The sequence below is a fragment of the Salvelinus namaycush genome, chromosome 29, assembly GCF_016432855.1.
Source record: "Salvelinus namaycush isolate Seneca chromosome 29, SaNama_1.0, whole genome shotgun sequence".
In the NCBI taxonomy this organism is placed as follows: Eukaryota; Metazoa; Chordata; class Actinopteri; order Salmoniformes; family Salmonidae; genus Salvelinus; species Salvelinus namaycush.
The window spans coordinates 35571887-35591046 of NC_052335.1; the positions used below are offsets into that span (position 1 = coordinate 35571887).

At 43.1% G+C, this 19160-nt stretch overlaps 1 protein-coding gene across 1 annotated transcript in view; it reads left to right on the forward strand.

Annotated features, from left to right (window-relative positions):
- The window catches only part of LOC120024270 (signal-induced proliferation-associated 1-like protein 1), a 32310-nt gene extending 13834 nt beyond the window's left edge, over positions 1–18476 (forward strand). Inside the window, exons 4-9 of the mRNA XM_038968466.1 lie at positions 953–1175; positions 2874–3004; positions 9810–9998; positions 11803–11977; positions 13885–13988; positions 18315–18476. Coding sequence (XP_038824394.1) covers positions 953–1175; positions 2874–3004; positions 9810–9998; positions 11803–11977; positions 13885–13988; positions 18315–18476 — 984 coding nt within the window. The remainder of the gene's footprint in view (positions 1–952; positions 1176–2873; positions 3005–9809; positions 9999–11802; positions 11978–13884; positions 13989–18314) is intronic.
- Positions 18477–19160: the final 684 nt, after the last annotated feature.

Consider the following 19160-nt stretch of genomic DNA (forward strand, 5'->3'; position numbering starts at 1 on the left):
TCCCCCTCAATACCTCCGTACTAATGTTACTCCATCCCCCTCAATACCTCCGTACTAATGTTACTCCATCCCCCTCAATACATCCATACTAACGTTACTCCATCCCCCTCAATACCTCCGTACTAACGTTACTCCATCCCCCTCAATACCTCCGTACTAACGGTACTCCATCCCCCTCAATACCTCCGTACTAATGTTACTCCATCCCCCTCAATACATCCATACTAACGTTACTCCATCCCCCTCAATACCTCCGTACTAACGTTACTCCATCCCCCTCAATACCTCCGTACTAACGGTACTCCATCCCCCTTAATACCTCCGTACTAATGTTACGTTACTCCATCCCCCTCAAGACCTCCGTACTAATGTTACTCCGTCCCCCTCAATACCTCCGTACTAATGTTACTCCGTCCCCCTCAATACCTCCGTACTAATGTTACTCCGTCCCCCTCAATACCTCCGTACTAATGTTACTCCATCCCCCTCAATACATCCATACTAACGTTACTCCATCCCCCTCAATACCTCCGTACTAACGTTACTCCATCCCCCTCAATACCTCCGTACTAACGGTACTCCATCCCCCTTAATACCTCCGTACTAATGTTACGTTACTCCATCCCCCTCAAGACCTCCGTACTAATGTTACTCCATCCCCCTCAATACCTCCGTACTAATGTTACTCCGTCCCCCTCAATACCTCCGTACTAATGTTACTCCATCCCCCTCAATACCTCCGTACTAATGTTACTCCATCCCCCTCAATACCTCCATACTAACGTTACGTTACTCCACCCCCCCAATACCTCCATACTAATGTTACTCCATCCCCCTCAATACCTCCATACTAATGTTACTCCATCCCCCTCAATACCCCCATACTAACGTTACGTTACTCCATCCCCCTCAATACCTCCATACTAATGTTACTCCTTTTCCCCCTTCTCAGCAGGGTAGTATAGGCAGTGGGGGCAGCTCCAGTGGGTCTGTTGGGGGAAGTGGTTCAGAGGAGGGGCCCCTGGAGACCTCTCTCCCACACTTCACCAACGCCGGTGTGTCCGTGCTGGAGGCCCCTAAAGACGGACAGGGACAGCATGCTGATAGGGCCAAACGATCTGTGGAGCACTGCGACCTGGGGTCTTATTACTACAGGAAATACTTCTATCTGAGAGGTGAGAGGGAGGAAGGGAGAGGTCTGGGGGCCTACTATTACTACTACCACTACTACCACTACCACTACCACTACCACTACCACTACCACTACTACTACCACTACCACAGGAAATACTTACAGTTGAAGTTGACAGTTTACATTCACCTTAGCCAAACACATTTAAACTCAGTTTTTCACAATTCCTGACATTTAATCCCAGTAAAAATTCCCTGTTTTAGGTCAGTTAGGATCACCACTTTATTGTAAGAATGTGAAATGTCAGAATAATAGTAGAGAGAATTATTTATTTCAGCTTTTATTTCTTTCATCACATTCCCAGTGGGTCAGAAGTTTACATACACTCAATTAGTATTTGGTAGCATTGCCTTTAAATTGTTTAACTTGGGTCAAACTTTTCGGGTAGCCTTCCACAAGCTTCCCACAATAAGTTGGGTGAATTTTGGCCCATTCCTCCTGCTCGCACACACTTTTTCAGTTCTGCCCACAAATGTTCTATAGGATTGAGGTCAGGGCTTTGTGATGGCCACTCCAATACCTTGACTTTGTTGTCCTTAAGTCATTTTGCCACAACTTTGGAAGTATGCTTTAGGTCATTGTCCATTTGGAATACCCATTTGCGACCAAGCTTTAACTTCCTGAATGATGTCTTGAGATGTTGCTTCAATATATCCACATAGTTTTGTCCCCATGTGCAGTTGCAGACCGTAGTCTGGCTTTTTTATGGCGGTTTTGCAGCAGTGGCTTCTTCCTTGCAGAGTGGCCTTTCAGGTTATGTCGATATAGGACTCGTTTTACTGTGGATATAGATACTTTGTACCTGTTTCCTCCAGCATCTTCACAAGGTCCTTTGCTGTTGTTCTGGGATTGGTTTACACTTTTCGCACCAAAGTACGTTCATCTCTAGCAGACAGAACGCATCTCCTTCCTGAGCGGTATGACGGCTGCCTGGTCTCATGGTGTTTATACTTGCGTACTATTGTTTATACAGATGAACGTGGTACCTTCAGGCATTTGGAAATTGCTCCCAAGGATGAACCAGACTTGTGGAGGTCTACAGTTTATTTTCTGAGGTCTTGGCTGATTTCTTTTGATTTTCCCATGATGTCAAGCAAAGAGGCACTGAGTTTGAAGGTAGGCATTGAAATACATCCACAGGTACACCTCCAATTGACTCAAATGATGTCAATTAGCCTATCAGAAGCTTCTAAAGCCATGACATCATTTTCTGGAATTTTCCAAGCTGTTTAAAGGCACAGTCAACTTAGTGCATGTAAACTTCTGACCCACTGGAATTGTGATAGTGAATATAAGTGAAATGTAAAAAATTGTTGGAAAAATGACTTGTGTCATGCACAAAGTATATGTCCTAACCGACTTGCCGAAACTATAGCTTGTTAACAAGAAATTTGTGGAGTGGTTGAAAAACTAGTTTTAATGACTCCACCCGAAGTGTATGTAAACTTCCGACTTCAACTGTATATCTGAGGGAGGGAGGAAGAGGACAGGTCTGGGGGCCTACTGTTACTACAGGAACTTCTTCTACCTGAGAAGTGAGATTATAGCGGTCTCTAATTCATGCATTGCTAAGGTAGAGTAGATATGAATGTCTGTATGCCTTGGGGGAAAAAATCAGACTTTCTCTCTTCTCCCTCTTTCACATTGTCCCCTCCTCTCTCTCGCTCCCTCTCTCATCCAGAGCATTGGAACTACCTGGGTGTGGATGAGACTCTGGGTCCAGTAGCAGTGAGTTTGAGGAGAGAGAAGCTGGAGGAACACAAGGAGCATGGACAGCAGTATAACTACAGAGTCATCTTCAGAACCAGCGAGGTAAATAGATATCTATCAGGGTTGGGGTTCATTTGAGTTGAACTCAGTCAATTCAGGAAGTGATTTGAATTTAAAAATTGAAAAACGTTTCACACAAATAGCTTCCCTTCTCTCTTTTTCCCTTCTCTCCCACTCTTCTAACCCTGATATATTTGGCTCTTCTTCCCTTGTCTCCCACTCTTCTAACCCTGATATATTTGGCTCTTCTTCCCTTCTCGCCCACTCTTCTAACCCTGATATATATGGCTCTTCTTCCCTTCTCTCCCACTCTTCTAACCCTGATCCCCTTCTGCCTTTCCGTCTCCTCCTCTTTATTTCCCACGACCCCCTTCATCCCAGCTTTTCCGTAGGCCGCAGGGCCAGACGGATTACCAGGACATGTACTTGTAGCATGTGGCAAGTGTCTTCACTGACATTTTCAACCTCCCCCTGACCCTGTTTGTAATACCTACGTGTTTCAAGCAGACCACCATAGTCCCTGTGCTCAACAACGCCAAGGTAACCTATCTAAATGACTATCGCCCTGTAGCACTCAAAACTGTAGCACTCAAAACTGAAATGGTTTGAAAGGCTGGTAATGGCTCACATCAACATCATCATCCCAGACACCATGGACACAGTCCAATTCACCGCCCCAACAGATCCACACTGCCCTTTCCCACCTGGACAAGAGGACACCTATCTGAGAATGCTATTCATTGACTACAGCTCAGCGTTCAACACCATACCCTCCAAGCTTATCACGACTCCGACACAATGGTGGTAGGCCTGATCACGGACTACAATGAGACAGCCTATAGGGTGGAGGTCAGAGACCTGGCAACAACCTCTCCTTCAACGTAAAGACAAAGGAGTTGATCGTGGACTACAGGAAACAGAGGGTCGGGCACGCCACCATCCACATCGATGGGGCTGTAGTGGAGCTGGTCGAGAGCTTCAAGTTCCTCGGTGTCCACATCACTAAGGAATTATCTTGGTCCAAACACACCAACACAGTCGTGAGGAAGGCACAACAATACCTCTTATATTTTTATTTCACATTTATGATACAGCCTGGATTCGAACCAGGTACTACAGTGACGCCTCTTGCACTGAGATGCAGTGTCTTAGACCACTGTGCCACTCGGGAGCCCCTCTTCCCCTTCAGCAGGCTGAAAAGATTTGGCATGGGCCCTTAGATCCTCAAAGTTCAACAGCTGCACCATTGAGAGCATCTTGACTGGCTGCATCACCGCCTGGTATGCCGACCGCACGGCGCTGCAGAGGGTAGTGCGAATGGCCCAGTACATCACTGGGGCCAAGCTCCCTACCAACTTTTTGCATTGACCCACTTTGCACTAACTTTTGACTCATCACATACGCTGCTGCCACTGTTTTATTATCTATCCTGTTGCCTAGTTACTCTACCCCTACCTGTATGTACATACAGTGCCTTCAGAAAGTATTCATACCCCTTGACTTATTCCACATTTTGTTGTTATAGCATGAATTAAACATTGATTCAATTTAGATTTTGTGTCATTGGCCTACACACAATTCCCCATAATGTCAAAATGGAATTACACTATTTGGACACCGCTTCAAATAAGTGGATTCTATTTCAGCCACACGTAGCACAATAACTTCTTCGGGAGCTTCATGAAATGGCCGAGCAGCCTAAGATCACCATGCGGAATGCCAAGCGTCGGCCGGAGTAGGGTTGTTATGGTGACCATATTACCGCCACACCGGCGGTCACTAGTCATGAAGGCAGTCAAGTTCCATGTGACCGTTTAGTCACGGTAATTAGGCTTCTCCAAGCTCTGATGCTGCTGCTGGTCATTAGTAGCCTACCAAACTTGCTAACTGCCTGGTACTCCGCACTCTGTCTCTCTAATCACTCTGACATCAATGCAAATGTAATCGAAAATCTAATCAAACACTTCATGAGAGCCCATGAGCTCCTGTTGTGCAACATTTCTATAGGCTTTGCAATTGCGGGAGAAAACAGAGTGATGGCCACTAATAAAAAGAGGAGGACCTCATCCGCTTTCTATAGGCTAGGCCCCTATATTTATTTCTCAACTTTCCTAATATTAAGCACATTGTTTATATTTATGACGAGTATAGGAGTATAGTCTACCTGGCTGGCATGAAAATGAACCACGGTGAAATCGTCCTCCGTTAGCTATTTTAAAGCACAAATAACATGTACTTTTCCCCCCCTGACCCGGTTTCGATACAGGTGCATGATAATAGTCCATTATAAATCCCCCCAAAATCACACATACAGTACCAGTCAAAAGTTTGGACACACCTAGTCATTCAAGGGTTTTTCTTTATTCTACATTGTATTCTACAAATATTCTACAAATAACACAAATGGAATCATGTAGTAATCAAAAAAGTGTTAAACAGATCAAAATATATTTTAGATTCTTCAGAGTAGCCACCCTTTGCCTTGATGACAGCTTTTCACACTCTTGGCATTCTCTCAACTCAGCTCCCAGAATGATTTACAGCTGTAATCGATGCCAAAAGGTGATACTAACATGAATTGACTCAGAGGGTTGAATAATTATGTAAATTAGCTATTTCTGTATTTATTTTTCAATGAATTTTCCAAACATTTCTAAAAACATGTTTTCACTTTGTCATTATGGGTTATTGGGTGTAAATGGGTGAGATAAATATTTTTAATCCATTTTGAATTCAGGCTGTAACACAACATAATGTGCAATAAGTCAAGGGGTATGAATACTTCCTGAAGGCACTGGATTTGCCTCAATTACCTCGTATCCCTTTACATCGATGTGGTACGGTTACCTAAATAGCCAAGTTAACGTCACTCATTGTGTATTTATTATTCAAGGTTGTTACTTTTTTAAAAGTATTTCTCGATTTTCTTTATTCGCGTTTCAGTCTACACCTGTTGTTTACGAAGCATGAGCGTTTCAGTCTACACCTGTTGTTTACGAAGCATGAGCGTTTCAGTCTACACCTGTTGTTTACGAAGCATGAGCGTTTCAGTCTACACCTGTTGTTTACGAAGCGTAAGGGTTTCAGTCTACACCTGTTGTTTACGAAGCGTGAGCGTTTCAGTCTACTCCTCTACCTCCATACTCTACCTCCCTCCACCCTTCCCTCTACCTCTCTCACTCTCTCCAGTTCCTAAGAACCTGATATTATATAGCCAACGATGTCATCCATCCCGAAAGCCTCCTCTCTACCTCCCTCCACCCTTCCCTCTACCTCCCTCACTCTCTCCAGTTCCTCAGACCCTGCAGTAGCATAACCAGTCATTTCAATTATTAGAATGTCAGTGTAAGCAATGCTCTTACAGTCGTGTAACTAATTTACAGTTATAGAACCGGTTTACAGTAATAGGTGGTTACAGTTATAGAACCGGTTTACAGTTCTAGGTCGTTACAGCTATAGAACCGGTTTACAGTTCTAGGTGGTTACAGCTATAGAACCTGTTTACAGTAGTAGGTGGTTACAGTTATAGAACCTGTTTACAGTAATAGGTGGTTACAGCTATAGAACCGGTTTACAGTAATAGGTGGTTACAGCTATAGAACCTGTTTACAGGAGTAGGTGGTTACAGCTATAGAACCTGTTTACAGGAGTAGGTGGTTACAGTTATAGAACCTGTTTACAGTTCTAGGTGGTTACAGTTATAGAACCTGTTTACAGTAATAGGTGGTTACAGTTATAGAACCTGTTTACAGTTCTAGGTGGTTACAGCTATAGAACCTGTTTACAGGAGTAGGTGGTTAGTTATAGAACCTGTTTACAGTTCTAGGTGGTTACAGTTATAGAACCTGTTTACAGGAGTAGGTGGTTACAGTTATAGAACCTGTTTACAGTTCTAGGTGGTTACAGTTATAGAACCTGTTTACAGGAGTAGGTGGTTACAGTCATAGAACCGGTTTACAGTTCTAGGTGGTTACAGCTATAGAACCTGTTTACAGGAGTAGGTGGTTACAGTCATAGAACCGGTTTACAGTTCTAGGTGGTTACAGCTATAGAACCTGTTTACAGGAGTAGGTGGTTACAGTTATAGAACCGGTTTACAGTTCTAGGTGGTTACAGTTATAGAACATGTTTACAGTTCTAGGTGGTTACAGCTATAGAACCTGTTTACAGTTCTAGGTGGTTACAGCTATAGAACCGGTTTACAGTTCTAGGTGGTTACAGCTATAGAACAGGTTTACAGTTCTAGGTGGTTACAGCTATAGAACCGGTTTACAGTAGTAGGTGGTTACAGTTATAGAACCTGTTTACAGTAATAGGTGGTTACAGCTATAGAACCGGTTTACAGTAATAGGTGGTTACAGCTATAGAACCTGTTTACAGGAGTAGGTGGTTACAGTTATAGAACCTGTTTACAGGAGTAGGTGGTTACAGTTATAGAACCTGTTTACAGTTCTAGGTGGTTACAGCTATAGAACCTGTTTACAGTTCTAGGTGGTTACAGTTATAGAACCTGTTTACAGTAATAGGTGGTTACAGTTATAGAACCTGTTTACAGTTCTAGGTGGTTACAGCTATAGAACCTGTTTACAGGAGTAGGTGGTTACAGTTATAGAACCTGTTTACAGGAGTAGGTGGTTACAGTTATAGAACCTGTTTACAGTAGTAGGTGGTTACAGTTATAGAACCTGTTTACAGTTCTAGGTGGTTACAGCTATAGAACCTGTTTACAGTTCTAGGTGGTTACAGTTATAGAACCGGTTTACAGTAATAGGTGGTTACAGCTATAGAACCTGTTTACAGGAGTAGGTGGTTACAGCTATAGAACCTGTTTACAGGAGTAGGTGGTTACAGTTATAGAACCTGTTTACAGTTCTAGGTGGTTACAGCTATAGAACCTGTTTACAGGTGTAGGTGGTTAGTTATAGAACCTGTTTACAGTTCTAGTTGGTTACAGTTATAGAACCGGTTTACAGTAGTAGGTGGTTACAGTTATAGAACCTGTTTACAGTTCTAGGTGGTTACAGTTATAGAACCTGTTTACAGAAGTAGGTGGTTACAGTTATAGAACCTGTTTACAGTTCTAGGTGGTTACAGTTATAGAACCTGTTTACAGGAGTAGGTGGTTACAGTCATAGAACCGGTTTACAGTTCTAGGTGGTTACAGCTATAGAACCTGTTTACAGGAGTAGGTGGTTACAGTCATAGAACCGGTTTACAGTTCTAGGTGGTTACAGCTATAGAACCTGTTTACAGGAGTAGGTGGTTACAGTCATAGAACCGGTTTACAGTTCTAGGTGGTTACAGCTATAGAACCTGTTTACAGTAGTAGGTGGTTACAGTTATAGAACATGTTTACAGTTCTAGGTGGTTACAGCTATAGAACCTGTTTACAGTTCTAGGTGGTTACAGCTATAGAACCGGTTTACAGTTCTAGGTGGTTACAGCTATAGAACCGGTTTACAGTTCTAGGTGGTTACAGCTATAGAACCGCTTTACAGTAATAGGTGGTTAAAGTTATAGAACCTGTTTACAGTTCTAGGTGGTTACAGCTATAGAACCGGTTTACAGTAATAGGTGGTTATAGCTATAGAACCGGTTTACAGTAATAGGTGGTTATAGCTATAGAACCGGTTTACAGTAATAGGTGGGTTAAATGAAACAACAGGGATGAACTTCAGCTGGTTACAGTTATAGAATCTGTTTACAGTAATAGGTGGTTACAGCTATAGAATCTGTTTACCGTAATAGGTGGTTACAGCTATAGAATCTGTTTACAGTAATAGGTGGTTACAGCTATAGAATCGGTTTACAGTAATGGGTGGTTACAGCTATAGTACCTGTTTACAGTAATAGGTGGTTAGAGCTATTGAACCTGTTTACAGTAATAGGTGGTTACAGCTATAGTACCCAGTTAGGTGACAGTCATAGAAACAGACACAGTAATGGTCTAATAGCTGCTCCCTGTATACCGCCCCCTCTTCTCCTTTCCTATTCTCTCCACCCCTCTTCTCTTCTTCACTCCGCTCGCTGCTATTGGAAGGTGTGTGTGTGGGTTGAGACAGCGTCACAGGATAATGGTTAAGTCCAGTGCTGGTGTGGGTTCTCTCAACCAGCTGAAGTTCATCCCTGTTAGTTCATTTAACCCACAGGTCTCAGTCAGAACGTCAGAATAACTACTATAAGCTACAGTACACTGCAATACATTTTTATTATACAACATAATATCCTGCAAATGTCACTGCCTTTCAACACCCAATGACACTGTACAGTACCTCCTCAGTGACACACACACACACACACACACAATCACACACAGGGGACTTGACTCTGTGTGTTTACTGTTAAATATAAAGTCGAGGTCTCTGTCATTCTATTATTCATACTGTCCTCCCGCTGAAGTTTTCTTCAGCCTTAGAAGGTGTTCTCCCCTCAGGAAGTACATTTTAGCCCTAAGTGCCTCTACTGTAAGTGAACGAATGAACAGTGAGGAGAAGCCAAGGCCACACACACACACACACACACACACACACACACACACACACACACACACACACACACGCTGGTGTCTCTCTCTCTTGCTCTCTCATTCGCTCGTTGTTGTTGACCTCAGATGACCGTGAAGCGTTGAGAGGAAGAAAGCGGCTCTGTCTAAGCGGCACCCTTTTTCCATAAGTAGTGCACTTTAAAGGGAATAGGGAGCGAGATTGGATAGGTATTGGTCTGAACAGTCCTCCATCATCCTCTGGCTGATCTAATAATGAATCTGTCTCTCTTCTCTTCCTTCTCTGTTCTCTTCTCGCCTCCTCCTCCTCTTTCTATACCCCTTTCCCCCTCTTCCTCCCTCTAGCTCACCACCCTGCGTGGGTCTATCCTGGAGGATGCAGTACCGTCTACCTCAAAGCACGGCCTGGCGCGGGGTCTACCCCTCAAAGAGGTGCTAGATTACCTGGTTCCAGAGCTGAACGCCCACTGTCTCAGACTGGCTCTCAACACACCTAAAGTCACAGAGCAGCTGATGAAGCTGGACGAACAGGGTGTAAGGACACATCACTACAGTACACACAGACACCAGGGGGTAAGGACACATCACTACAGTACACAGACACCAGGGGGTAAGGACACAGCTCTACAGTACACACAGACACCAGGGGGTAAGGACACAGCGCTACAGTACACACAGACACCAGAGTGTAAGGACACATCACTACAGTACATAGACACCAGGGTGTAAGGACACATCACTACAGTACACACAGACACCAGAGTGTAAGGACACATCACTACAGTACACACAGACACCAGGGTGTAAGGACACATCACTACAGTACACACAGACACCAGGGTGTAAGGACACATCACTACAGTACACACAGACACCAGGGTGTAAGGACACAGTCCTACAGTACACACAGACACCAGGGTGTAAGGACACATCACTACAGTACACACAGACACCAGGGGGTAAGGACACAGAGCTACAGTACACATAGACACCAGGGGGTAAGGACACAGTCCTACAGTACACACAGACACCAGGGGGTAAGGACACAGAGCTACAGTACACACAGACACCAGGGGGTAAGGACACATCACTACAGTACACACAGACACCAGGGTGTAAGGACACATCACTACAGTACACACAGACACCAGGGGGTAAGGACACAGTCCTACAGTACACACAGACACCAGGGGGTAAGGACACAGTCCTACAGTACACACAGACACCAGGGGGTAAGGACACAGAGCTACAGTACACACAGACACCAGGGTGTAAGGACACATCACTACAGTACACACAGACACCAGGGTGTAAGGACACATCACTACAGTACACACAGACACCAGGGGGTAAGGACACAGTCCTACAGTACACACAGACACCAGAGTGTAAGGACACATCACTACAGTACACACAGACACCAGGGGGTAAGGACACATCACTACAGTACACACAGACACCAGGGTGTAAGGACACATCACTACAGTACACACAGACACCAGGGGGTAAGGACACCGTCCTACAGTACACATAGACACCAGGGGGTAAGGACACATCACTACAGTACACATAGACACCAGGGGGTAAGGACACATCACTACAGTACACATAGACACCAGGGGGTAAGGACACATCACTACAGTACACATAGACACCAGGGGGTAAGGCCACATCACTACAGTACACATAGACACCAGGGGGTAAGGACACATCACTACAGTACACATAGACACCAGGGGGTAAGGACACATCACTACAGTACACATAGACACCAGGGGGTAAGGCCACATCACTACAGTACACATAGACACCAGGGGGTAAGGACACATCACTACAGTACACATAGACACCAGGGGGTAAGGACACATCACTACAGTACACACAGACACCCTCCCCTCTCTCGGTGTTGATGGGAGAAAGCTTGCTTTTATCTGTCTGGTTGTTGGATCTGTGGTGGCTCCGGGGATGGGGAGGAGAAAAGGAAGCATTTTAACACTTTTCAGACAGAGGGACTGTCATATACTTTGTTCTCTCTCTCTCTCTCTCTCTCTCTCTCTCTCTCTCTCTCTCTCTCTCTCTCTCTCTCTCTCTCTCTCTCTCTCTCTCTCTCTCTCTCTCTCTCTCGCACTGTCTCTCTCTCTCTCTCGCACTGTCTCTCTCTCTCTCTCGCACTGTCTCTCTCTCTCTCTCGCACTGTCTCTCTCTCTCTCTCGCACTGTCTCTCTCGCACTGTCTCTCTCGCACTGTCTCTCCTCTCTCACTCACTCTCACACTCACACTCACACTCACACTCACACTCACACTCACACTCACACTCTCTCTGTCTCTCTGTCTCTAGTTGAGTTTCCAGTTGAAGGTGGGGGTGATGTACTGTGCGGCGGGACAGAGCAGTGAAGAGGATATGTATAATAATGATTCAGCGGGTCCTGCTCTGGAGGAGTTCCTACAGCTGCTGGGGGAGAGGGTCCGACTGAAAGGATTCACCAAGTACCGAGCGCAGCTGGACACTAAGAGTACGTTACTACACTGTACACAGCTGGACACTAAGAGTACGTTACTACACTGTACACAGCTGGACACTAAGAGTACGTTACTACACTGTACACAGCTGGACACTAAGAGTACGTTACTACACTGTACACACATTCACACGGACTGACTGCTTTCATTCTATATAAAGAGGGGAACATGGTAGAGCTGGGACGATAAACCAGAAATGATCCACACCGACCATACTGATCACTTATTGCAGGCATTTTGCTGATATCGTTCATTACGATAGGTAGCCTATTCTAGAGAAATGTCAAGTTTTTTAAATTTGATTTATTTCACCTTTATTTAACCAGGTGGGCTAGTTGAGAACAAGTTCTCATTTACAACTACGACCTGGTCAAGATAAAGCAAAGCACTGCGACACAAACAGCAACACAGAGTTACACTAGGAATAAACAAAACATACAGTCAATAATACAGTAGAAAAAGTCTATACACAGCATGTGCAAATGAGGTAGGATAAGAGAGGTAAGGCAATAAATAGGCCATGGTGGCAAAGTAATTACAATATAGCAATGAATCACTGGAATGGTAGATGTGCAGAAGATGAATGTGCAAGTAGAGATACTTTGTAATGAAAGAAGTCTGCTAATATGGGGCAATTGATGGCTACAACCATCGCACTAGTAGTAGTAAGTTAGACTTCCAGACTCATATCTTCATACCGACCTTGTGCCATCCCGGAATATTAGGTAATACCGGCACTGAACACAAGAGGCGCCACTGAGCACTCTGTAATGCGAAGATTAGCAATGCTAACAACCTCATGTAAAATCCTATAGCGAATGCTAGCTAAATGCTAATGGGCATATTGTGAACAATTTATAGTCTCTGACAAATTATTTTCAGGACAGATATCCCAGCTCATAAAGTAACTCACAATGCTACTCAGTTTGCTGCATACACAAAACAAATATTCGACAACAAGGCTCTTGATCCAGGAAGGGTTTCTCTGCTGTTACAAAAAAGGGCTTGATTGCAAGAAGCTAACCACTTAGCTAGATAACTAGCTACTAAATTAGCAAACCAAATGGACAACTGCAGAACATTTAGCATTATTTTACACAGTTAAAATAATAGATATATCGCCTGGCGCGTGCTGCACAACAGTGAGTGACTCACAAGGCTCCGGTCTCTGGTCATTGTGTGCTTGTACTTACCCGTAAGCTTCATAATTTAAAATAATGTGACCGGTGAAATGAAGAGCGTATTGCACATGTTGACTGCAGGTATTTACTTAAAAAGTATCTACAAATATTCAAATGTATTTAAATAACTTTTTTTTAAATTGTTTAAACGATATTGACGGTATTGAAAAACCATCCCGTTGCTATTTCCAAATACCTCGGTTTAAGGTAAATATACGATATACTGCCCAAGCCTAGTGGCATTTTAAACTATATATATATTTTTTTATGTAATAAACTTGTCATCCTATTTATCGATTATCGCATCAATTCAGGCAATTTATCACAATATCGATTTTTTTTTCTTCCATATCACCCAGCTCTAGAACATGCTGTGTAAGGTTCTGCGTCAGACAGACGATCACAGGCTTTCTCTAGACATGAGGCTGTTATATACAGGCCCGGAGAGATGATGGCAGTTGGAACAATAACACATTTAATCAACGTCTGACTGGGGCAGACAGAATGAGAGAGGGTATTTTATGGGAAACAAGCGCATGGGAAGAGAGTCAAGGATAGAGGATCCATATCTGGGTGGAAAGGACTCTTACATTATTACTATTATGTAATATAATATGTAATATATAATGTATAGTAACTATTATTACTATACATTACTCTTACATTTCCATAGAAATGCTTGTTGTTTGTGTTGTCTAACGTCTTAGTTTTCTCTCTAGCTGACTCCACAGGGACCCACTCGCTGTACACCACCTATAAGGACTATGAGGTGATGTTTCATGTCTCCACCATGCTGCCCTACACACCCAACAACAAACAACAGGTATGGATAGTTATTATTGACCAATATACAGGCCAAAGACTATTTTAGAACAAACTAAACAAAATTGTTGATTAAATAAATTATCTGGAGAGGTAGAAAACTCAATGATCAAGTCCTTTAAAACAATGCTACTGACTTTTTGATCTTATCTTTTAAAATGTCTCAGAAATAAATATAATTACAGAAATACAGCCGGTTTGATTTTGCATCATAGGATGGAAAATGCATCATACCGGCTGTATTTCTGTATTTGGAAATTATGTATCTTGTAAACGTGATTGCTGACATGCAAAGCATTTTGGGACTATATCACCAATGGACTAATGAAACAAATACCAAAAGATTGTTGTTGGTTGGGATTTTCCTTTTAATGTTAGGAAAAAAACGAATTGAAAACCATATTTCCCCCCCCCCCCCACAAAATTTTAATCACAGTGCAGTTATCACAAAACATATAATTTTCCTAACTAGACGATATGCTATGAAGATTTGGGGAAGGTTGTATAATTTAAAGGTAGCAGAAAATAAACCGATATTGGGTCAATTTCCAAAACAACTGAGGGCTTATTCCCATTGATGAGCATTGAATTAGAGGTATCAGCACAAAATGTATATTTACATAATATGTAAATAAACGTATCAATTCACATTAGCAACGGGAATGACACGAGCTGAGAGAAGGTTTGGGGGATGTTCTTGCGTCGCAGCTCAAAAGTGCCATAAATGTCACTGTAGCAAATTATTAATTTATATGTAAGCAACTCTTCATGTATCTACCATATTACACTCTTAATTAATGCAACAATTCACAAACGTGCAGACGTTTAAATGGTTTATTTTCTCATCCATACACTCATTAATTTAGACAAGACAATAACACAGCCAAGTGGAACAGCTGCTAGCTAACATGCTAACATCAAGCTAACAATGCTTGCTTCATCAAGTAACTTCAGCATAGCGAAAATGAACATTTACCGCTCTCATACGAATACAAAAGTAATATTATCATACAGTGTCAGTCATATTATATAGAGCTAGGTAGCAAGCTAAACAAAATGTCTGCACTCTGCATGCTCACATAGCTAACGTTAGCTAAAGTTGGCAAATTAGTAGGCTAAGTTAACTGGCCAGTTAGCTGAATGCTAACGTCAGCGAACGTTAGCTAAACAATAGCTATATTGCTTTTCGGCCCACCTTAGAACAAACCATGTTTCATTTCAACAATATCATGCAAATCAATACATATTGAATATATATATAATTGTAACTGAAAAATTCCCTGAGCAGTTGAGTTCCTGCTTGCTTTTTGCATTGGAATAAATTAGTGTTCTGAAAATCCCTTAAAGCTACGGCGTCAATTTCAAAAGTACCCGCCTTTTAATGCAATTTCAGATAAACTCAATAGGAAGGATAACTCCTATACATTTCAACTGTTTCAAAAACCATTGCTCTGCTATTACGATTTATACTGTATACTTCTCCTCTGTTTTGGTGCCCCAGCCTGTGAACAGCGTGAAGCGAACCCATGGACATGAGCAGATAATGTGTGTGATCGTGTCAGAGCGAAGTGATCTCAATATCATGGCCTATTCATTGATGATAGGTCCTGAATTGTTACTGAAGTTGCGAGACATGACAAGCCATGAAATTTGCTAGATACAGTTGTGCATATGAAAACCATATCTGGCACGCAGATCGGTAGAAATGGTAAGATTAATTGGCATTCCACATAGGAAAGGTTGCTGACTCCTCGTGTAGCCTATTATCGGCAACTTCATGAGGGTAATGGCAGAATCTGTGACAGCCAGCAGAAGCGGCAGAACGGTTGGGGCTCTGTTTTTCCCCCTGTTTTTTTCTGCTTATCTAGATCTCTGGCTCCCTCTTGAGTCATTTTGTCTTATTTCATCCAGCAGTAAGCTTTTAAGCATCAGACAAGCTCAATGCATATAGTTGATTTTATTAAAACATATATGGAAAAATACACGTTTAAAAATGTCGGCCAATCAATTGACAGATGATTTTCCGTCGACAAAGATGTTTGATGTTGTTGGGGACAGCCCTACTATACTGTGCCCCTCCCCTCTCTCCATCTACTGCTGTCTCGCTATACAAGTAGCGACTGTTTGTGTTCTTGTAACTCATCAGTCTCCTCCGTTCCAAAAATACAGACTCTTAGGAGTCGATTCCTAGACAAATTTAATCTTGACACTAAGAAATGGAGGTCGACACCGGAAGTCGACGCGCATCGTCGTTAACAGATGGAAAATGGCAAGGGACAGCAGCGAAGACTTGTATGGCAATACTTTGAGAAGTTAAAGGAAATGCAGAAGTGGAATTGAGAATCAGTAATGGTAGTACAGGTACAGTAATGGTAGTACAGGTACAGTAATGGTAGTACAGTAATGGTAGTACAGGTACAGTAATGGTAGTACAGGTACAGTAATGGTAGTACAGGTACAGTAATGGTAGTACAGTAATGGTAGTACAGGTACAGTAATGGTAGTACAGATACAGTAATGGTAGTACAGGTACAGTAATGGTAGTACAGGTACAGTAATGGTAGTACAGTAATGGTAGTACAGGTACAGTAATGGTAGTACAGGTACAGTAATGGTAGTACAGGTACAGTAATGGTAGTACAGTAATGGTTGTACAGGTACAGTAATGGTAGTACAGTAATGGTAGTACAGTAATGGTAGTACAGGTACAGTAATGGTAGTACAGGTACAGTAATGGTAGTACAGGTACAGTAATGGTAGTACAGTAATGGTAGTACAGGTACAGTAATGGTAGTACAGGTACATTAATGGTAGTACAGTAATGGTAGTACAGGTACAGTAATGGTAGTACAGGTACAGTAATGGTAGTACAGTAATGGTAGTACAGGTACAGTAATGGTTGTACAGGTACAGTAATGGTAGTACAGAAATGGTAGTACAGGTACAGTAATGGTAGTACAGGTACAGTAATGGTAGTACAGGTACAGTAATGGTAGTACAGTAATGGTTATACAGGTACAGTAATGGTTGTACAGGTACAGTAATGGTTGTACAGTAATGGTAGTACAGGTACAGTAATGGTTGTACAGTAATGGTAGTACAGGTACAGTAATGGTAGTACAGTAATGGTAGTACAGGTACAGTAATGGTAGTACAGGTACAGTAATGGTAGTACAGTAATGGTAGTACAGGTACAGTAATGGTAGTACAGGTACAGTAATGGTAGTACAGTAATGGTAGTACAGTAATGGTAGTACAGTAATGGTAGTACAGGTACAGTAATGGTAGTACAGGTACAGTAATGGTAGTACAGGTACAGTAATGGTTGTACAGGTACAGTAATGGTTGTACAGGTACAGTAATGGTAGTACAGTTATGGTTGTACAGGTACAGTAATGGTAGTACAGTAATGGTAGTACAGGTACAGTAATGGTAGTACAGTAATGGTAGTACAGGTACAGTAATGGTAGTACAGGTACAGTAATGGTAGTACAGTAATGGTAGTACAGGTACAGTAATGGTAGTACAGTAATGGTAGTACAGGTACAGTAATGGTAGTACAGTAATGGTAGTACAGGTACAGTACTGGTAGTACAGTAATGGTAGTACAGGTACAGTAATGGTAGTACAGGTACAGTAATGGTAGTACAGTAATGGTAGTACAGTAATGGTAGTACAGGTACAGTAATGGTAGTACAGGTACAGTAATGGTAGTACAGGTACAGTAATGGTAGTACATTAATGGTAGTACAGGTACAGTAATGGTAGTACATTAATGGTAGTACAGGTACAGTACTGGTAGTACAGTAATGGTAGTACAGGTACAGTAATGGTAGTACAGGTACAGTAATGGTAGTACAGGTACAGTAATGGTAGTACATTAATGGTAGTACAGGTACAGTAATGGTAGTACAGGTACAGTAATGGTAGTACAGTAATGGTAGTACAGTAATGGTAGTACAGGTACAGTAATGGTAGTACAGGTACAGTAATGGTAGTACAGTAATGGTAGTGCAGGTACAGTAATGGTAGTACAGGTACAGTAATGGTAGTACAGGTACAGTAATGGTAGTACAGGTACAATTCTTAACCATGTGACAGGGACGCACCGTGAGACCCAAACCGTTGCTGGCAGCAGCGCAGCTACATTGTGAATGACATGGAATTTTATGCATTTTTCTTACCATTTAATTGCAGAATAAAATAAAAAATAAATTGTCACATCCCTAAATAGAGTATTTTAAAAGTGACCATCTTGTTGTCCATATGTTTACCTTGAGAGTTTTCCTTTGCTGTTTTCCCTAACCAATTTCTCTACATTTCCCAGCTCCTGAGGAAGCGTCACATAGGGAACGACATAGTGACCATCGTGTTCCAGGAGCCGGGGGCTCAACCCTTCACCCCCAAGAACATACGGTCACACTTTCAACACGTGTTTGTAGTGGTGAGAGCACACCAACCCTGCTCTGACAACACCTCCTATAGGTGAGTGGAACGTCTAATGCACGCACGACACACGCATGACAGACGCTGAGCAGAGACACACTGAGACGCTGAGCGGAGACACACGGAGACACACGGAGACACACTGAGACGCTAGCAGAGACACACGGAGACACACTGAGACGCTAGCAGAGACACACGGAGACACACGGAGACACACTGAGACACACTGAGACGCTGAGCGGAGACACACGGAGACACACGGAGACACACTGAGACGCTAGCAGAGACACACTGAGACGCTAGCAGAGACACACGGAGACACACGGAGACACACTGAGACGCTAGCAGAGACACACGGAGACACACGGAGACACACGGAGACACACGGAGACACACGGAGACACACTGAGACGCTAGCAGAGACACACGCACGACACACGCATGACACACTGAGACGCTGAGCGGAGACACACTGAGACGCTGAGCGGAGACACACTGAGACGCTGAGCGGAGACACACGGAGACACACGGAGACACACTGAGACGCTGAGCGGAGACACACTGAGACGCTGAGCGGAGACACACGGAGACGCTGAGCGGAGACACACGGAGACGCTGAGCGGAGACACACGGAGACGCTGAGCGGAGACACACGGAGACGCTGAGCGGAGACACACGGAGACGCTGAGCGGAGACACACTGAGACGCTAGCAGAGACACACGGAGA